General features: G+C 43.2%; 2 protein-coding genes across 4 annotated transcripts in view; one reads left to right on the plus strand and one right to left on the minus strand.

The window, feature by feature from the left end:
* ARHGEF33 (Rho guanine nucleotide exchange factor 33) overlaps positions 1–6,856 on the plus strand; it is a 37,495-nt gene extending 30,639 nt beyond the window's left edge. For all 3 annotated transcript variants that reach the window (XM_077334638.1, XM_077334819.1, XM_077334729.1), the window contains 2 exons: positions 1,565–2,327; positions 6,089–6,856. In XM_077334638.1, the coding sequence (XP_077190753.1) occupies positions 1,565–2,327; positions 6,089–6,226 (901 nt within the window). In that variant the 3' untranslated portion in view covers positions 6,227–6,856. The remainder of the gene's footprint in view (positions 1–1,564; positions 2,328–6,088) is intronic.
* Positions 6,857–13,765: 6,909 nt separating this feature from the next.
* The window catches only part of SOS1 (SOS Ras/Rac guanine nucleotide exchange factor 1), a 46,713-nt gene continuing 38,477 nt past the window's right edge, over positions 13,766–22,001 (minus strand). Inside the window, exons 18-22 of the mRNA XM_077335618.1 lie at positions 21,351–21,523; positions 20,241–20,357; positions 19,814–20,081; positions 15,663–15,781; positions 13,766–15,305 (exon numbers count right to left, since the gene is read on the minus strand). Coding sequence (XP_077191733.1) covers positions 14,811–15,305; positions 15,663–15,781; positions 19,814–20,081; positions 20,241–20,357; positions 21,351–21,523 — 1,172 coding nt within the window. The 3' untranslated portion in view covers positions 13,766–14,810. The remainder of the gene's footprint in view (positions 15,306–15,662; positions 15,782–19,813; positions 20,082–20,240; positions 20,358–21,350; positions 21,524–22,001) is intronic.

The following is a 22,001-nucleotide window of genomic DNA, read 5'->3' on the forward strand; positions in this document are numbered from 1 at the left end:
GGGCCTCTATTGAATCCAAGTCACTGTTTGTAAGGACAAGTGCTCAGGAAAGACCTCTGCATTCACCAAATGACCCTGGGTGGTGGCCAGTGTTTAAGATATGTATGTCATGGAGACTTTTATTTTGGGGAAGAAAAAGTTCACTTGCCTCCTAGGCATAATCCCCATTTGGCTTTATAGTTGGCTTTATTTTCTCATTTATAACCCCTGCCACCAAAATAATTCACCTCTAATCATTTTGAGTTTGTGATGCCCTTCCTAAATTCCCCACACTGGCTTCCTAGATCCAGCACAAACACCTCAGGTTTATTTTCAAAGCCTTCATCAAATTGGGGGGGGGGGGGGATTAAAGAAAGGTAGGGTTGTCAAGGCAAGAGACATTCGGAAGTGGTTGGGCATTGCCCGCCTTCTATGTAGTGACCCTGGACTTGGAGGTCTTCCACCCAAGTACTAAGCAAGGTTAACCCTGCTTCGCTTCCAAAATCTGATGAGTTTGAGCACGTCTAGGCCCTCCAGGTCAGGGCCTCTTTGCAACTTGATGGCAGTTTCCACCACCACCCAAAAAAGGAGACCACTGGCAGAGGAGAAAAATGGTCAGAGAGAGGTAGATGGTTGGAATGCAAGCACTGAAGAAAACAAGATTGCAAGATTTCATAGCCGCAGATAGGAGGGCTGCAATGTTTCATAGGCAGAGAAGAGACACTGAGGATGGCTAGAGCTGGTATGAATAAAGCAGGTTTGGGAGGCTTACTTAGGCAAGTAGAAAGCAATCCAGGAGGAGTGGCAGAGGATGAATTTAAGGAGGATAAAACTGCAGTTATTCAGCTGTTTGAGAGCATCAGTAGAGATCTCAAATGGAGGAAGTGAGCCATGGCTAGGACTGAGGGACAAGATGATGATGAGAGTTCCATATTTGGAATCCCCATTTGTGTTTGTAAATATGATCCATGTAGGCACTCGATTCAGATAGGGACTGCGGGTGGAAGGAACTTGCTCAGTTGGAACAAATACATAGGGAATGAACATGTGGGCACTATCATATACTGTCCATAACTTTAGAGAGGTTCTGCAGGCCCATCTGAGGACAGGGAGCTGGCCCAGGGAGACATGGCTGAAACATAGTTTTGATCAAAATCAGGCCTTGGAGCAGCTGCTCTCTGCAAAGAAAAATGCTGGAGAGCTCTGCCCATGGAACTCGCAGCTATTTAACCCCATTCGATCCTTATTCTAATGTTTAATCTGGTCCTGTGCCACTCATGAAACATTCCAGCGTTTGGCCCACTGAAGCAGATTTTGGAACTTTACTTGTTCTAACTTAGATTATCTTGTGACCATTTAAACATGCCACCCAGAGTTGCAATTTGGGCTTGCGGCTGCTGTTTGAAATTGTTGTTTGGCTGTCTTTTGCTGTTTTGGGTTTTTTTTTAATGTGATGGCTTAATTGATTTAGTTACTGTTGTTTTGTGGGCTATGCTGCTATTCTCTGCATTAGGAATGTTATTAGACAAGTTACAAAAAATGTTTCAAATAAATAAAATGGATCATTGCTCTCCCCTCTGTTAAGGCACTTGATGTCCCACATGAAGAAGAGCCAACAGCAGGGGGTAGACACCATGCAAGGAACCCCACAGGGCGAGTGGGAGACTGACAGCAGGCGGCAGGACCGGACAGAGAATATCTTGACTCCATCTCAGTTCAGTGACCAAGACCTGAAAGCGCTCGCTGCTTCCCTACAGACTTTCCCAGACTTGGAGTACAGTGCTCCTTCCGCTGATGCAAAAGGGAACCCAGAGCGATCACGGAGGGCCTCAGCAGATCTTCTCCTTGACAGCACAAGTTTTGCTCCTGACTATGAAGACTTTGAGTACAGAGCGGATGCATACGCCATGCCTGGCCCCTACGAGGAAGAGTCCAGTCAAAACCTGGCCATCTTTGAGACCTGCTCTCCTGCTTCTTCTGAATCCAGCATCGACATCTGTTTCTTGAGGCCTGTGAACTTCACAACGGAGCCAGAGAGGACAGTGCACACGGTCCAGCCACTCCCCAAGAGCTGCGCTCCGGTCAGCAGCAGCAGCACCACGTACAAGCGTGACGTTTTCCGTAGCAAAGGCAAACAACTGAGCCGGTCGCTGAAAGAGTTCCCTCGCAGTGGCGCAGATGGCATGAGCTCCAGGCTCTACAGTACCCGGAGCAGCAGTGGGAGTCGGTTGCAAGACAAGCAGGAGAGGGGCTTCCAGTCTCACATGGCCCCGGTCTCATCCAGGAGCTCCCAGAGGAACTACTTTCCTCCACAGAGAGGAGCTGGTGAAAAGCAAAGCTTTCTGGAAGTAAGGAGAGCAAAAGGCAAGGGCAAACCCACTTCCCAGCAGGGTTTCAGAAACACATAAGCAGGGCCTTAACTCAGAAACCAAAAAGGGTAGCGGGCAAGGCTGTGTCCTGAAGCCATGCCCTTAGACCCAGTTTGTCTCCTGATTCTGCAAATGCCCCATTTTGTCCATTGGCTAAGTGCAATTTAGGAATAGCTCCCAGTTGGCCTTCCAGTCTGGTGGCTAACTGGCTCTGAGCAACTGAACTATGTTGAGTGCCTTCTGGCAGTTCTCTGGGTCAGTGCCTGAGAAGCCTCAAGCATCATAACCGTCTTATTACCTGCTTATTTAAAAAGTCCTGTCAGAAAAAGGGTGTGGTTGAGTGGTACAGCCTGGGATACAGGAGGTGTTCGCTTCAGTCCCTGTCAGTCTCCAACATGTGTTTGCTCTCTTTTGGCCTTGCCAGAGAGCAGTTGCCGGAATAGGCAGTGACTGAGTTCAGTGGGTGAGTGGAATGAAGCAGTTTCATATCTCTCTCTCTCTCTCTCTCTCTCACTGGAAATACCAACATTTAATAATTTATTAATTTGGAAGCATGACAGAAAGAAACAAAAGATTAAAATACAAACATAATGAACCCTCCATAAAGTTATGTTTAACCTTTATTCAATATCCAATATCTGCGTATATAGTCTGTGTAGAAATGCTATGACTCTTTACATTCTTCTTCTGGGTCTTTTTATTTATTTATTTAATTATTTATTTAGATTTCTATACCGCCCATTTCTTTGCAGCTCTGGGAGGTTTACATAGTTCTCCCAGCTTACCCAACCAGTCCGTTATTTTTTGTGAGCCTTGTTTCCAGTTCTTAGCTATGATTATTCTTGCCGCTGTAGTTGCATAGAAAAAGAAATCTTCAGCCTTTTGAGGAATATTAACTGGCATTACATATAGTCAGGGTACATTGGAAATTTAATATTTATCATCTTTTCTAAAATAGTATGAATTTTTATCTAAAACTTCGTTATTATTTTGCATGACCACTACATAAGATAAAAGGAACTAACTTTGTCCTTATATCTCCAACATTTATCATCAAAATCTTTAGGCACTTTGCTAATTAGTTTAGGTGTAACATCCTAACCATTGTGGCCCTATAATAATTAGGAAAAGGGCTGGTGGGTGGAGCATGTCCGGGGCCCTGAGATTGTCCAGGCTTGGTTTCCGGTTAGATGTACACAGTCCATGGGCCAATCAGGGTGATTGGGCCAGCCCCTGGAGGAACCGCCCTCCCTAGTCAGCCACACACAAGCCACGCTACCGTGACTAACATGCCTGTGGCGTCCTGCCGCTCTACCTGGCCATTGCTCTACCTGTCCCCCCAAAAGGGACTGCAGGGGAAATTCTCTTCCTTCTTGTCTGGGCCTATGTCCCTTTGCAATATGGAAAGTCATGTTGGGAACTCCTGCTGTATCAGACTGCAGATCTTCATAATGGAAACATCATTTTAAAGTTTAAAGTTATCATATTAACTTGCCTTAACCCCACTTTTGGTACTCATCTTTAAAAGAAACCTGTCCATCTTCTTTAATGATTGTAAAATAAGGTTTTGGGGCAAGTGGCTTTGAAACGCCAGATAAGGGGGAGAGAGAATCCAGTAGTAAAGACTTACAGTTAGATTGATCAGGTCCCAAAAATGTTTTTAAACAGGTGTTAAACAGGTTTTGCAGGGATATTTATCCAATTGGAGGTTCAAAAGCAGAAGAAAAAAGATTGTAGAAAATGTAGAATTGGTGGGTGGCCGTGGTGAGACCCCACACATGGGATACTTCAGATCCGGAGGATTAGAGCCTCCATGGACCAGTCCAAGGACTCTAGCACCCTTGAGGAGACTACCAGAGGAGAGGTGGGGGGTTAATATGCCTCCCCCATTTCTGCTGACCACAGTCACAATCAGTTCTTGCCCGGTACAGGAGCTTGCAAAAAGCAAGCTTACTGCCCCACCATCTCCCCACAGCTGTCTTTCTGTCTTGCCCCATGTTCTGCATTCAGGACAGATGCAGGTGAATGTCTGGTTTATCCACCCACAGTACATGTAGAAAAACAATGAATTCACCCCTGTCCTAAGATGAGCAGTGTGTGAACATGAAACAGCTAGATCCCCTTCCCTTCTTCAGGACTGGAAATAACATCTCCCACCACTATTTAGCAGATGAGCAAATGGTCCTCCTTACTGGCCCATTTCTCCTGGCTAGCTGGCATGTTGGCTGGTTGGAGATGAGCAATACTTTCCAAGGCAGGTGGTAGTAGTAGTAGTAGTAGTAGTAGTAGTAGTAGTAGTAGTAGTAGTAGTAGTAGTAGTAGTAGTAGTAGTAGTAGTAGTAGTAGTAGTAGTAGTAGTAGTAGTAGAATGTTACTCGGTCAAAAAGGAAACCAGGTTGGTCTGACAAGACCTATTGGAGACAAATCCATGCTGACTTCCTTGGATCACCAAATTGTTCTCCAGATGTTTGCAGATCGCTCCCTTTAATATCTGTTCCATTATCTTCCCCACAACAGAGGTCAGACTCACTGGTCTGTAGTTTCCCGGGTCATCCTTCCTCCCTTTTTTGAAGATCAGAATAACATTTGCTCTCTTCCAGTCCTCCGGGACATCTCCAGTCCTTAAAGAGGTCCCAAAGATGATGGACAAGGGCTGTGCAAGTTCTCTGGAAAGTTCTTTGAGCACTCTCGGGTGCATTTCATCCGGCCCAGGGGATTTGAACTCATCCAGTGCAGCTAAATGCCTCTCGACAACCTCTCTGTCCATGTCAACCTGCCACCCAAACACTATCCTTTGGTTACTGCCATCTCTAGATGTGCCTAAACCCTTTGACCTGTGGGAAAAAAACAGATGTAAAATAGGCGCTGAGCCTTTCTGCTTTCTCTGCATCCTCCGTTAGAGTTTGTCCATCCGCACCCAACAGTGGGCCTATTGCCTCCTTTACTTTACGTTTGCTCCTCACATAACTGAGTGTACTGATCACTCTGGTAGGGTAAGAGGATAAATCTTCATTCTAGCACGCTCCTGCTGGAGTCAGCTTTACAGCTTGCCCCCTGTGAACTACAGAAGCAATTGCAATCCAGAGTTGACTATATTGACAGAGCCTTGACGTTGGATTCAGTTTCTTTGTTCAGTGCTAGAATGTGACAGAAATGCTCCAGAACATGACTTTTTGAGATACTTCCTGCACCTGGTTAATAGCTAATCTGGGTTATGGTCAATGCCACCGTAAGTCTAAAGCATGGTGGGGAGGAGTGGGGAAGGGCAAGTAGTCCATTCTCTTATCTTTGGCAAAGGAATCAGAGCAGAGGCCCCCAATGTGGTGTCTATGAGCATCATGGCACCTGCCAAATGATTTTAGGACCTGGGTGGACCAGGCAGGGCTTTTGCCCAGCGAGGCTTCTGAGTGCCCATTGGATATTCGATTGGCTGTGCAGATTTTTTAAAATGTTGTTTTGGCAGCTTCCCCCCCCCCCAGCACAAGGATCTTCACTGTGTGTGACTGAAGGTAAGATGCGGCAGCAATTTTGCAGTTGCACCTTCCAAACTGTGTCAGGATTGACAGTACCCACAGCTCCAAAAGATTGGGGTCCCCTGGGTTAGTGCTTGACGTATATGCATAATTTCAATGGCCTCTGTACATTTTTTACCCCCTCCCCTTTGTTTCACCATACATAGCTAACCCAAAAGAAGGGATGGCTTTTAAAACCCTGCTTCAATTTTTCTCTCTCTATTTCAGGAGATGCATTTAGAAGACAACACCAGATTTTCTCATAGGGATGATAATGAGCAAACTTCCTTCAGCAACCACAACCCAAGACAAGAACAGAAAGGGGGCTTTCGCAGTTCCTTCCGCAAGCTCTTTAAAAAGAAATAAGCAGCCCAGAGAAAGGCCAGCCATACAATTGCTTCAGCACTTCCTCTGGACTCTCTGCCGTGAGTCCCACGTGTTCTAGTTCTCTTGCTTCAGGCAGCTTTAAGGTTGTATTAAATGTATCAAGGCTTTAAGAGCTGAAAATGGAACTTAAGATTGGTCGTTGTTTTGTTTTTTTGTTTAATTAGCAGACCCCAGAGAAGAAAGAATAGTACCTGTATGGACTAACCATGGCCATTTTACATTCAAAACATGTATGCTGTTGAAGTGTGGGATTTCAGTTATGGAAAGTATTTTTATTTTCATTACAAGAAAAAAGCTGCATCTCTGGGCTTTGGCCCATGCAGGGACCATCCCTAGTCAACACCACACAGCTCTGGTGTGTCGATTTAGCTGAATTAGTATAGAAAATGTGTAGGATTTTTAAGACTCACACCATCTATATTGCACTGCTGTATAGTAACCTTTCAGTGATACAAATGCCATTTACTTACATCAAAAGTTCAGGTCATTTTAGTGCCCCAGAATGCCTTGGTACTGTACTGGAAAATGAAATTTGTTAAACTAACTTCTCATAACAAAAGATTCAGGTGGGTAGCCAAGTTGGTCTGAAGTAGCAGGAAAACAATTGAGTCCAATGACTGACTGAGGAAGTGTGCATGCACATGAAAGCTCACACCTTGAATAAACCTTTGTTCATCTTAAAGGTGCTATTGGACACAAATTTTGTTCTCATAATGAAATTAGTTTAATTTAAAAAGTTGTAGGTAGTATTCCAAAGGAACAGTAAAATGCTGTTGTAATGGGAGCTTAAAAAACCCATAAGATTTATTCTACAAAGTCCCTATACATTTCGCCATGTTGGCTTTACCAGGGGGACTCCAAACATACATCTGGTGCTGGAACTGCCCACGACAAATGGCATCTTGGTTGAGAACACCAAAAAGTTTGAATAATTGTAAATAAGCATCAAACAGCAAAAGCCTGAAGCTGGTTCTCATGTCTTGATTAAACTATGCCTGGTCCTATATCAGTTTGCAGCCAGACAACTATGGGTTGGTGTATAGGGAGAAACCAATACTCCTTTTGATTTTCTGCAATGTCTTATATAAGTGTAGGAAAAGTACTAACATAACAGGCCTATGGCTTCCTATTCATGGCAGCTATCCAAATGAGAACCTAAACAAGAACCAGATTAGCACGAAAACTTACGGCCATTCCGCACCGGGATCCATGTAGAAAATTGGTTGTGGAACGAAAAATCGCCATTTTAAATAGTGGAATTCGTCGTTATGCATACCTGCCTTTGTAGTGGAATCCAGTTGTGTTTCTATCGTTTCCCACAGGGTTCCGGTCTCTGCGAAAATCGCTAGAAAGGAAGCGCTATTGCTGAGCTGTGTCCCGCCCCTGGCTGTTAAGCAGCCAATGGGCGGTCGTTATCATGCTCCCAAACAGCCCCTTTCCCTTTAAGGAAGGTTTTAAAAAAAAAACACACACCCGTTGCAACGAATATGTGTTGATTCGTTGCAACGGAGAGACCCATCCAGCTAGCAGGTGATGTTTGAGCTGCCGTTTCATCGTTGCCATGCTCCCCCCGAGTGAAAAAAAAAAATCCCCCCCCCTCACGGGTGCGATTTTCGGCCGAAAACAGTGTGAAAAATAAAGTGAAAATAAACCAGCAAACAGGCCTCTATGATGCTTGTGCTTGGTGACTTTAAACAGAGGGACTGCAGCCGGGGAAGCCTCACTGGGTAAATGAAGGCTTGCCGGTGCGTTGATCTCCGCTCGCTCGGAGGAAAAAAAATGGCGATTGCTTCTCCGGAAGATCAGAGGAGAGAGCCAGGGGGAGGGACAACAATGGTAACGCACAGAACTTTCCCGCTAGTGTTGCAGATTGGTTGCAGGAGTGTAGCGCTTTCCGGAGGGTGAATCCACTTTTTGGGATTTCCCTGAAAGCGCTACAACGAAGCGCTTTTTGCGGATCGGTTTCAGGAGTGTTGCAGATTGTCAACGACGTTGTGCATAACAGCAAAACTGTAGCGATTTCAATTAGTAACTATTGTGCTATTTTGGACGAATGCGGAACGGCCCTCAAATTCAGTTTTAAAAGACTGGGAATAGGTGTATAGATATCCATACTGTGTTTGCAAATGTAAAAAGTACTGATATCTGTATACCTGTATACCCCGCTCCGTGGTATAAATAAAAGGCTAAGGGGGGTGGGGGTGGGCCAAGTCTGGGATCAAAATCAGCCATTGGCCCTGGACTGAATAGCGAAGGGGCTCCGATTGTCAGTCCGGGGCCAAGGGGCCAATTGGAAAGGCCACGGATTGATGAGTTGGGACAGCGCCTCCCAACCCACCCACACCCCCTGCCCCCATTACATGCCTGCCCAGGGACATGCCAGGTAGGTGGCCAGGTAAGCCTTCCATTCGGGCCTCTGATCTCTATGGTCTGCACGGAAGCCGGGGGGACACCGGGGAGGGGGGTGGCCAGGGAAGGCTTCCCGCGGGCCTTGGAGCAGGCTCTGAGGCCCACGGGGAGGCAGGGCAGTCGCCCCAGAGGGGGGCGGGTGGGGGATGCCCTGGCCCCTTCAAAGCCCGTCCTTATGGATGGGCTTTGAAGCCTAGTTTAAATATATTTACTGTAGCATGAGGCTGGCCTAGGGATGCCAGCTTTCAGGTGGGACTGAAGGATCCTTTCAAATTACATCATCTCTTTAGACCTCAGAGGTCAGTTCCCCAGGAGAAAATGGATACTCTGGAGGGTGAACTACGCTAGAGGGCGTCACCTCAAGAGTCAGACATGACTCGGTGCTTGCACAGGGGATACCTTTACCTTTACCTTTACCTTTTAACCCACTGAGGTTCCTGTTCTCCCCAGACTCCATTCCCAAATCTCCAGGAGCTTCTCAACCTGGACTTGGCAACCCTAGGCTGGACCCAGGCATCTTTTTCAGTCTCCTCAAATCCCTTCCTTACCACCACCTTCACAGCTTTTATTGAAGTAAATCCCATGCTCTCCAGTACAGTATTTTTGGTGGTCAGCTGACCCTTTCTTCCCTTTTTTCACCAGTGGAAAACTAGTCGGATCCTGCCCAGACAATTCAAGAAAGGGATTGGGGGGGGGATTATGTACTGAAGTACTGCAGATAAATAGAGGGTTGTTATACTGAGACTATGGAACTGCACAAGAAACCAGACCTAAGACTGTGTGGGTGACTTAGAAGCATCAAAATATTTGACTGACCCCAACCATGAATGTTGTAGATTTTGAAGTACTTGGGCTTTTGTTTAACTGAAGTCACTGTTGCATGTTTTCTTATATCTGATCTCATTATTTAAACTATATTAAAATCAGTCTTCCATTAACGAAGCAATGTGCTCAAACAAATCTGCAAGCCAACGTTGCAAGGAAAGAGGGATTAGTGAAAAAGGTAACCACAGCATCAGACTTACAACATGTATGACAGTCGGCTACTATCACTTCAGCTAGTCTCATACACATGATTCTGGACATGTTGGGAGCTCAGCAGCACCCTTAAGGTGAACTGAACAGTGTGACTTGGTCACTCTTAAAAATCTACCACCACTGAAACAGAACGGAAATACTGGGGCAGACTAACAGACCTACATTGTCACATACACAATAATATACACTTACGTGATATGTAAGGCATATTTATTTATTTTTTAAGAACAAATCTCTTGAAAACAGCCACTATTAATTTTCACTTTAAATGCAATCAGAATACCATTGCAGACATAGCATACAAAGCTCACCTACGGACATGATTTCAGTACACACAGACCCATAAAATGTGCCAGTTTAGAGATTACCACTTAACCTTACACACTGGATTGGACTGCCATAGTTTCTTCACCATTTAGCAAAGGATCCACACCATTAAACAGAAGGCAATACATTTTAAATATATGAATGATCAGAATTCATCAAAAAACTTAAACCTGTACATAGCAACACAGGCTTTGTTTTATTAAGTTGGCAAAGTAAGAAATGTTACCTGAAATAAGACCCCACCCAACAAGGAAATCTGCTGTTTTCAGAAAAAAAATGTAAAGGCACATTTGGCAGCTACTAAAAGTTGCATACATCTGGCACAAAATTTATTTATTTATTCCAGTCATCTGGATATGTGACTTCATGCTTGTTTTATTTTTAAAAAATCACTGTTTGCAATATTGCAGCTGTTGGCAGCTGAACACATTCCCTTCTCTTGAAAAGCAAAAGGGGGATTTGTTCACAGTTGGCGGGGGGGGGGGGAATGCACTTTAAGGTAGTTTTTTTCTCTTTCATAAATGGCTAACAAGATGTGAAATCCCCCCTTGCAAACCCTAAGCACTGTTTTAGCTTTATGCCTGTCAATAGGGCTAATTAGCACAGAAAAATAATTTGACTCCAAAGAATCTGGAAGTGATCATTTATCAGTTTCAGAGGCCAATTTGTAGCATTTGTATTTAAGTAATCTCCTGCACCATCAACCTCTGAATTAAGTTTCCAGGAGAGCAAAAAAATCCAAATAAGAATCATACTTAATAATTTATCCATGTTAATTGAATAAGGGCGAAAGCAGGTCTTTCCCTTTCACTAACCAAAAGAATTTAACTTTTAGAAGAATTTCTTTTGAGCAACAGCAAGGCAAGACGTAGACAGACAGGAAAGCGTTCCGAAAACAAGCCATTACATTCCAACAAAAACTATTCTGGAATTCAGTTGAGTTCATATGCAGAGCAACCCATGACAACTTCTGTGTAGAAAATTGCTGATGTTAACCTCCAACACCTCTACAACACTCAGAAATGAGGCTAATTCATATTTTGAGACCTAGTTGTATAAGTTTTCTGGATTTATTAAGATGAGAATACACAAAGCTGCCTTATTCTGAATCAGAACCTTGGTCCATCAAGGTTAGTATTATCAATTTAACCTGGCAGCTTTTCATATAACCTGCTATCTGAATCCTTTTAGCTGGGGATGATCGGGATTAAACTTGGGAACTTCTGCATGCCAAGGAGATGGGTCTACCATTGAGCCATGGCTCCTGCATTTCAAGTTAATGGGTAGAATGCCCACTGAGAAAGGGTTTCTGCATATGCCTGTTCCCACCACTAACCCCCAGGACAGCCCTTGACTCTTCAAAGTGGCTTCAGGGTTATGAGGGGGTTACTGAAAGGATAGCAAGCTGGAAAAGGATCACTGTGTGTACACATCTAGATCTTGACCAATTTTAGATACATTGCAGTGGGTCTATTTGAAATCTTACAAGATCTTATGAAAGCTTAGTTTCAATAAATCTAACTTCATGAGAGCTATAGTGCATCAGGAACAAGCCTGACAAATAGCATGGGTACATGAAAGCAAGCAACACCTCCCCCCCACACACACTTTTGACATGCAGGCCAAAACATGCCTTTTGACTTTCTGCTTATATAAGTATCAATTCTAGTCATTAACTTTAAAGTAAATGGTTGTTGATACGAGATCCAGAGACTAAAGCTTTCCATGTTCCCTTTCAACAAGAGGGCAAATCTGGTTGAAAGTAAAAATCTGTTGTTAGAAAAAGTCTCTTTAACTGTTTCACTGCCTATAAGCCAATTAGAGACCTTTCCATTTCTGCCTAACCTAAAAATTCTGTAATTCTAGGCTGATGCTCCTATAGGAATAGATGCTGGTCCCACAAAAAAAGTGTCTTCTTTGCCAGGCGAAGAATTCTCATAACTCAAAAGCTGTGCAACAGAGATCAGCTCACCTAATTTGAGAACTACTGGTTGAGTCACTTAAAATTATATCAAGTCACAGGTTAATTGACCACTCTAGCAATGTCTTGGGATAAATGATGAAGTAAGAATCAAAACTTAATGTCCCAAGAAATTCCACAATAAGAATTCTGTGTGCCAAGAAGAAGTTGTGGACATTACTGATTGTAGGAAGAACAACTTTTTGACAGAAAGCTATTTGCGTTAAGAGGCTTGAGGCAAAATCCAAGAGTTGCTCTTCTGCATCTAGTTCAGTTGGGTTTGTGGAAATCTTCATCAACCCCTATTTGCTCTGGCTGGGATCTGAAATGACTGCATAGCTAGTGTTGTGGAGACTCATGGAGATCTGGAGCTTGAGCCTCTTGAACTCTTTAATGCAGAAATGACAGAACAGTCACATATACTATGATATGGCAAGGAAGCATGTCCACTGTTTAAAGAAAAATTAAGGTTGCTTTCGATCCCAGTCGGATCCACCTGATCATTCACATTCAACAGATTTGGGTTTGCACATTTCAAGTATTGCTAATCTTTGTTTCAGAACCTCATTACAGCACCCCACCTGCCAAGAGACCCTGAAGGTAACAATCAGCTTTCCTGCAGTAGAGCACTGACATAGCATCAGCTCCTTAAGCTGAATTTTAATTTTTTTAAAAAGCAATTTGGAATTTAGGACTAAGTATCTGAGCAATTCCAAGCAAGGTAATTTTAACTAAAGGACATGGTTGCAAGCATTAAAGTAAAGCTACTTTTCTTGCATTTGGTGATTTTTTATTAACTCAAGGTAAGAGCAAGCTGCCGCTTTTGAATGCCAAATCGAATTAGCCAGTGCTGAGTCCATTCTTTACCTCTTCCTTTCAAAGGAAAGGTGTCTTGGTCAGGAAACTCATTTTGTTAATAGCGCCTGGAAATACTTCAAATTAATAGCTCATATGAGAACCAAGTTCTTATTGAGACTATTGCCATTACTTTCAGTGTTACTGTGTTACGAAGTCAGGTAAAATAAGGCCTAAGCAGGGACTCGCTGGCCAGCTTTCATTGTGAAGGCATTACTGAAGTATCCACTGGATCTCAGCTTAACATTTGTTGCATTAAAAAAAATTCACAATGCCCTTCTTTTAATGTTGCACTTACACAAGATACTTGTTACAGAATCTACTGAGTGCAGATAACATGAAAATGTATTCTGAAATGCAAGACCACCCTATGTAGTGCTACAGAAATTACTCAGAATGGTAGGCTTCTACAGTGAACAAGACACTGTTCTAGAGACGTGGCTTTCTAGATAGCTGAAATGTATGTTGGCATTAACAAAGGAAACATTCTAAGATTTGCAATAATTAAGTATATGATACTGCACCATTTACAAATCCTAATGTCACAGCAATGACAATTCTTCAATGTGACATGCATTCCTGTCACAGTACTGGAATCAAAAACGCAGTTCACAGATCTATGGATAATCCAAGTCAGAGTATTCAGGCAATCAGTTTCTCAAACATATTTTCGGCCAAGGAAAAGTTAAGAGGTTTAACAGACTTTGTAAATCAGTAATGCATGAATCCCACTACATTTTAAGCAGACCGTTATTGCACAGTGACTCATCCCCCAATTCACCTAGATTTCACATGCCAAACCTTGGATTTCTTCTGTTCTTTAAAGATTAAAACAATGAACTAAAAGAGGAGAGATGGGTGTACTACAGCATGTACCTCCTCAGTGCTTTAAACTGAAAAACCAAATTGTACATTTAGCAATGCAATAATTTAATATATGTCAGCCAGACAAAATATCTGTATCTTTATTTCAATTAAATTAAGAACAATTTGCAAGTATATTTATGCAACATTCACTATATACATATGATTTATGCAACTACAAGGCAATTCTATGGGTGCTGATTATTTATCTACCTACTGCTAGTTAAAACATGGTAATAATTAGGGAATATGGCCAGTGGATCATCCTTTGCATTTCCATGGCATAGTCAAAGATGTTACACTTCCAGCCACGAAGTGGGTTATCAGTAAAAACCTTAAGACCACCTAGTCTATATTTAACAGTCTTCTGAATATAGGAACAGATTTTATTCTGAACATCAGCAGTGGATCTCAGATTGCGTCATTCATCTAAGACTTAAATCTCACTTGTTTAAAGAAGGCAAAAGTTAAGCTTTCTGCTTCCTGGCAAATTTTTTTTGAACTGGCACCATAAGATTCATAGGGATAGAAGGAAAGTACCTCTTTGGTGAAGCCTAGGTACCCATATATGTAGCAGTTAACTGTAACAGTTTGTAAACAGGGCTGTAGTACAGTGCTATGCCTTAGCTCTATGTTGATTCAGTACCACAGATCTTCCTCATAGTCCAGTTTGTGATTTTAAAACAGAAAATGAAACAAAAGAAAATTTAAGAAGATCATGGAGTTCCCTGTTTGAGAGTTTGCAATTTGAAAAATGCATGTTTTCACTTGAAGAACTCAAGTCGCAGTGGGCAGATGATTACAGGACCATATTTCCCATCCCTCATTGGACATTTCATGAAGCAGTGTCTGCTTATTGGTCTGAAGAGATCTGAAGTCTGATTTCTGGTACATTCAGACGTCCAGTGACTTTAGAACAGTGCCCTGCATACTATACTAACAAACAGCAACAGTTTCACAATAAGGGGCTTGCTATCAATTTTTTGTACACCATGTATCAAATGTATTGTAGAGTCTTTAGTGTTAGGAGCAACACAACTTCTTGGTGCATCTATTGCCAGCAACAGACTCAACACCAGGAAAAGCATGATCTCCAGCTCAAGAGAGAATTCAGGTGGAGTTGGCATTCTCCAGCAACGGGGGTCCATCTCGATGCATGGATGGATGTGTGTGCTCCCTTTTGTAAGTTTTTGGAGGAAGCTTTGGGATATGTTGAGAAGTGCTTTGCCGTGGAGGAACCGGTGGCCCAGCAACAGAATGGAGGTCCGTATCTTGGGGTATCAATGGAGGTGATGGTAAATGCCTCCGTGGCACATGGGGAGAAGGTGTTTGAGGGGGAGGCGGAGTAAATGGAGAAGGACTATTGGGAAAGAAAGTGTTGCCAACTTCACTTTTTCTGCCTAAAGGGGGTGGTTGGAGATGTAGCGGTGAACTAGAGAATACATCAGGAGTTCGCACAGGTTCTCGTGGTGGCAATACGGGTGGACTTTCTGGGGGGTCAGATATGGAGGTCCTGTCTGGTACTGAGTACCGTGGTGAATAAATTTTAGATGTTGGTTGTCGAGGAGGAATTGCTGGTGGGCTATCCAGATGTGCAGAAGAAATCTGAAATAGAAAAAAATACTCATAAAATAGTCCAAACACTTCACTGTTAAATTTTAAACAAGCATTTAGGACAGGCTAAAAAGTACCCTTTCACCCCAAATATGATTCTGAAACCCTAAAAGAGGTCACTTTACATGGCATATCACTTTTGTTTCAGTTGCTAACGTACTTATTTAAAGGATAGTGTGCTGTGTAGTTGACAATCACAAAAAACATTCACTAAGGAGAAATATTCTTTTATACTTCATGATCTTTATACATTATTGCTGCATACTTCTAGTGTAGCTCTCTGGACAAGGGATGACTGGAAATGCATTCCAGAGTTATTGCACAGAGTAATGGATGGTGGGTGATCACCTTTGAAGGAGAAGATTCTGCAGGCGCAGATTCTGGACGTCTTCGGGGAGGAATGGGAGGAGGAACAGTAATTTCATCAGAACTTTTAGGAAAACTTATGGAGGACACAGAAGCAGACCCTGTGAGTATACAGAAAATACTGTTATAAAATTTGAATGTTTATTCTTTTCAAGTACTTTAATAGCCAATACTAAGGATGTACAAATTAAATACAGTGTACAAACCATGGCTAAAGGTGACAATTACTTTTCTATAAACTTCCCATCCCTGTCTGAGTTGCCGCAATGCCCCCCTCCCAAAAAAATTTCTCACAAGCACAATGGCTGACAAAATAAAATAAATACTGCTCAAAACAGCAGTTACTTAATACAGAAAATGGCTGGGAAGCTCACAGAAGATATGGGCTGCAGGCTTTTTGGGTACGAAGTAGGAACAGAGGCAGTTATGCCATTGGAAAGTCACCTTATTATGCTGACCTTCCTTTGGAGTTTTCACAAAATTCCAATGAAGACTCCCACCTAGGCCTAGTCTAGCTTCACAGATGTTTGTCTTGAACAGGGTAAGAAAATCTGTTACATGCTGGGCAAATAAAGGATAAAAACCTGGGAAGCTGAACAGTAAATGGGACAAAGTAGCAGGGGACTAAAGGATCAAGAAACCCAGAAACAATGGAATAGTGTACTGAGATGAGAAGGGAGGAACTAAGCCAAGGAGAGATGCAGAAGGCAGTATTAAATAAAATAGTAATGGGAAAGAGGAAGAAAACTCTACAGAGAGACAGACAAAGTGGTGAGTGGGGAGAGGAATGGGAAGGCGACTGTAAGCCGCTTTGAGCCTCCTTCGGGTAGGAAAAAGCAGCATATAAGAACCAACTCTTCTTCTTCTTCTGAATGGGGCGGACGATAAGCAAGAAAGCTGTGTAGGCACAGACAGTGGAAAAACTTGGCTATTGCAACTTCAGTTCTAAGAACACTTTCCTGGGGGGAACTCCCTTTGAATAAAATTGGACTTGCTTCTGCATAGAACACATTTGAATTACTCTCTGTATAGACTAAAATTTGAAATTTATATCCCCCAGACAAAGAAAGAGAATGGCAGATGACTGATCTTAATGAAAGCATTATTAAAAATTTATTGTAAGCAGGTGGCCTCCATAAGCTAATTATCTGAAATTCAACAGCGTTTTAGGGATTTCTGCCTCCTTACTGATAAACTGAGGAGACTTCTTCCTTGTACTTTGACTACAAATGAGAATGACTGCTGTTTTAGCCCTGTAATTGTGTCAACAGGTAGATATCAATGCAAACAGAAGAGATGGGATGGTAAGGGTAAGAGTGAAATCCATAAAGGAAATTATCTGTGAGCCTAGCTATTTACACAAAACCATTTTTGTTTCTAGCTTTGGTGGTGCAGATGGCAAATGGGCAATGAAATTAAATACCAATCCAGTATTTACTAAGAGCAAGTCAGTGTCATATTTTAGCCCTTCTTTTGAAATCAAGAACTGATTCAAGCTTAGCCAACAACTAGATTCCATTGTGACAGAGCTGAAATCAAATGACTTACTACTCTGCTTCTGACAACATTAAAAACAGACAACGTAAATGACATAGGGGACCAAGCCCTATGAGGAAAGGCAGAGGGACTTGGAAATGTTCAGTCTGGAGAAGAGGAGGATGAGAGGAGACATGGTTGCTGTCTAAGTATTTTAAAAGTTTCTACTTAGAGGAGAGTAGGGAGTGGTTCCTGACCCGCAGAAATGGCTTTAAACTACATGTAGAATGGTACCGACTAGATATCAATAAACTTTTTCACAGTCAGAGTAGTTCAGCAGTGGAATACGCCACCTAAGGAAGTGGTGAGCTCCCCCACATTGGCAGTCTTTAAAGCAGCGACTGGACGGATACTTTTCAGGGCTTCAGGCTGATCCTGCACTGAGCAGGGAGTGGGACTAGATGGCCTGCATGGCTCCTTCCAATTCTATCTTTAAATAGGACAGGGCCCTATTAAATAAAAGAGTAAGGCCACCTGGGGAGGAGTTAGGGCGGGCCCTGTCCAAGATAAAAACTCAGAGGGCCCAATCAGGAGCCGCGAAGCGGCTCCTGATTGGGCCCTCCGAGTGTCCATTCAGGGCCAAGCAGCCAATGGGGAGGCGCGCAAAGTGCCTTCCTATTGGCCCCTCACCAGGACAGACCAAAATTCCATTCACCCAGCCCAGTCTGGCTGCCAGTCTGCTCCTGACCACCAAAGGGAGAGAAGGTCAGTAGGGCTGCCAAGGGGGATGAGAACAGAGGCCTGGACAGGCTGTGCCAGCCCTTTTCGCCCCAAGGCTGTCCTAACTGCCATGTCCAACTGCAAATTGCCTCAGAACCCTGACAGAGCTGGCAGGAGGCTGCAGAGTGCTCCCCCTCCCCCCCTGCTGCGAAGGAGCCTCTGACAGGCCCTGACTGAGGGAAGGAGGCCTTTCCAAGAGCAACGCAGGGGAGACTGAGGGCCTTCCTTTTGAGGGGGGGGGGGACTTTCCCCTTCTGCCAAACAGTTGCCTGACAGGGAGGCCACAGAAAAGCCCCTTCTCACTTAAAATACTGCTCTGGCCGGGGGTTAGACACAGCCAAGCCATGTGTCTTGCTTCTTTGCAACTCTCTGCAGATTTGAGGCCACTGCACAGCGTTATTCTGCAGAGGAAGCTGGCTGTTTTGTCTCCTGTTTCATCTGCACAACAACCCTGTGCAGTAGGCCTCAAGTCTTTCAATTCAACAACAACCTGTGTGGGAAGCCTTAAATGTTTCTTCTCTACCACAACCCTGTCTAAAGTAGCCCTTTCTGCCTGGGGAGCTGATCTTTATACTCTGCAGGTGATCTGTAATTCCAGGAGCTCTCCAGGCCACACCTGTAGGTTGGCTACCCCTGGGTTGGAAATATTCCTGGAGGTTTGGAGGTGGGATTTCAAAATCGTACAATGCCTCAGAGTCCAGCCTTCAAAGGAGCCATTTTTGCCTGCAGTTGGTAGGGAGTGATGCAGGAGTGTCCCTCCTGGCCTATGGGTTATGGCCAGCCCTTATCAGCAACTGTTTGTATTCTGGGGTGCAGACAGGCAGACCAGCATCAGTCCTGTGAGTCTGGAAAGTGCAGGAAGATCTAAATAAATATTTACAGCCTGAAACTAAATAGAGAACAAGTAAATGTCTGGAGACACATTGTAACTGAAATAGTAACTGGCAAATAAACTTGGCCTGGCAAATAAAAAAACAGTATTAAAAACCTTACTAAGGTCAAGACTGCTGTGCACAGACAGTCTTCCTCTTAGGGTTGCCAGCTTCCCTGTGAGGCTCGCTACCCCACCTCCCTCATGGGGAGTCTGCTATGGGGAGAGAAGGGGAAGACGATTGGAAAATGCTTTGAGACACCTGAGGCCTGCTGGGTCACTGCGGCCCATTCCCAGTTCTCTCAGATCTCTCACAACCCTACATATCTCACAGGTTGACTATTGTGGAGAGACAAATGGAAAAGGTGTTTGTAAACCGCTTTGAGACTCCTTTGGGTAGTTAGCAATAGGGTACAAAAATCCGTTCTTCTAAGGAGCAACCATGAAAGAAGCATGTGGGCACATAACATTTTACCAACAGTGAAAATATGGGAGACAGAAGGAACAGGGTGGACACCTGTGTACTGTGACTACCCTATGTGTATTAGGGCAGAGGGGCATTTCGGTGAATGTGGCCTAATTCACACAAGAAGGGAAATGACGCAGAACTGGGGGGAATTGGTTGCCATGTAATCTTCCCCTAAGAAGAGTCTCCAGTCTGATTTTCCCTTCACATATCTGAGGACATGGCTCTGGAAAGCTCATCTGTAACCACTATGCCACAATTCCCAAAGGTCAGTCATCTCCCACAATCAACGAACATTCCACACCACAGGTTCTTGACACCTATATCTCCACACCCATGGCCTCATTTGCCACCATGCCACCACAACCTCCCACACAACACACATGACAACCCCATGCCCTTACAGACTGGACAACTCCTCCCCTTCCTCTTCCCACTGCCAAGCTCTAGCGCCCGTTGTATTCTTGGAGACAACGGGCTTTGCCCCTAGTTATTCTATAAACCAGTAAGGGGGGAATCAATCCTAACTTTAGCACCTACTTGAATGAAAAGGAGTTGAGGGATCAGAATCAAACACACTGCAGACATCCGTAGTGCTCGAAGTGGAAGATGGAGGAGGGGGTGGGGTGAGTGGTGTTCGAGGAGAGTTTGGTGCAGAAGCAGCACTCTCAGTTTCACTCTCTGGAACACGACTGTAACTGATTTTTCTTGGCTCCTGTTGCAGAGGTGTAGGGTGCCTCATTGTGCCTGGCCTTTGATTTGAAGGGCGAACTCCCGGAGATTTAAGAGAATAGCTGTATTTTTTGGGCTGAAAGGAAAAATCGATACATTTAGGAATAGTTCCTTGGATATTTTCACTGTAAGATTACTAAAACACCCCAAGTTTGTGCAGTTTCTCGACTGAATTCCAAAGAAAAAATAATAATTTATAGCAAAGACTTGTTATGAATGCAGCCTGAATACTCACAAATCTTGGGGGTGGCTTTACATTGCGTGGCTCTATTTCCAGGGACTTGTTGAATAGATAATCTGAAAATTCTTTTTCCATGGTGTTTCCCATTGGATTCAGATTTTCAAAGAACCTCTGCAACCAAAATATTCATAATGATTAACCAACTGACCTTGAAATCAAAAATGCAAACTTTTGAGCAACAAGGCAACATCCTACTCTGAAAAGTGAGAAAAGCTTAAGTGATCAAAAACAAAACAAAACACCAATATCGCACACACACAAACACACACACTAGCACTTAAACTATTTTACATGCCAACTGCTCAGTGTTTTCAACAAATTTGTTCATATATTCTGTACAAATCAATGTCAGTAAAGAAGTGTTTGATCCAATGAATGAGAAGATAACTAGATCTATTCAGAACAGCCTAGCACAGGGGTCAGCAGCTTTTTCTTTAATGAGAGGTACTTCTAAGTAATGAAAAATATCCTGAGCTACTCTCTGTTCCACATGTTATCAAGTTTTCTTTTGCCTGAGGAGCAGAACACAGACTAGGTAGAACACCAGAAATGAGGGTATCAGTGAAGCAGCATAGAAAACAATCTTACGAAATAAACTTTAAACAAGAACAGAGGCTTGAGTCAATCTTTTTCTGATATTTTCATTGGTATTCAAGGATGAATAAGCTGCAGCAGCCCACAAAGTGCTGGTACTACTGTTACCTTATGAGCCACTTGCTGGAGATCCCAGGTCTAAAAGAGTACTATTAAAATATCAAGATCACACCTGAATAAGAAAGCTATTTAAAGAACACACCTGAATAAGAAAGCTATTTAAAGAACATACAACAGCCTTCAACAACTGCTGAGCCTGTGTGGTGCAGCACTTAGGAGTACTGGAGGAACCCGAATTCAGATCCACGATCTTTCATGCAGCTCCACTGTGTGACCTTGGATCACTCAACTCATTCTCAGACAAACTAATCTCATCAGGTTATTGTATGGACAAAAAGGGGAAGGGGATGATACATATCATCCTGAGTTTATGGGAGGAAGTGGGGATAAAAAAATAAAAATGAACAGGGAAGTTGATCTGAAATATTAAGAACAGAATCTCTTTTTTACCCTGATGTCGGCTTCAACTCTTAGGCAGTATGGTTGATTTTGGTATTGTTGGATTTCCCCTGTTATCTCAGCCACTTTCCTCCGCTTGCTAAAATTGATGAGCTCTTTCCCATGTCGTTTTAGAAATTCAGGATTGCCTTCTTCTGTTTTCAATATGTTTGTTAAATAAATTCCTAAAAAATGCAAAAACTAAATCCGTTTTAGTGTTTCAATAGCAAACTGCCAAACCAGATTTGAGCTAGACCGATACTGGGAAAGCTTAAATATACACTCTGGCAATTCATAAAAAGAACTACTGTATATAGAGCATGTTTGCAAAATGACCACTTCCCTTGTCCCCTGTGATGAGTAAGAATACCTTGGTACAAGGTAGGGAAGTTTTACATAACTTTTAGGATACCAGTTTTGTCAAGACAGGCAAGTACATACAAAATGGGAGCTGGTAACTCTACTGGATTTAATTACAAGGTTGATACTAGCATCAAATACTCTTCAACTTATTGAACAGGAAATAATGAACATGCATTTAAAAGGTAACGGTAAAGGTATCTCCTGTGCAAGCACCGAGTCATGTCTGACCCTTGGGGTGACGCCCTCCAGCGTTTTCATGGCAGACTCAATACGGGGTGGTTTGCCAGTGCCTTCCCCAGT

This window comes from Paroedura picta, chromosome 1 (assembly GCF_049243985.1).
Source record: "Paroedura picta isolate Pp20150507F chromosome 1, Ppicta_v3.0, whole genome shotgun sequence".
In the NCBI taxonomy this organism is placed as follows: domain Eukaryota; kingdom Metazoa; phylum Chordata; class Lepidosauria; order Squamata; family Gekkonidae; genus Paroedura; species Paroedura picta.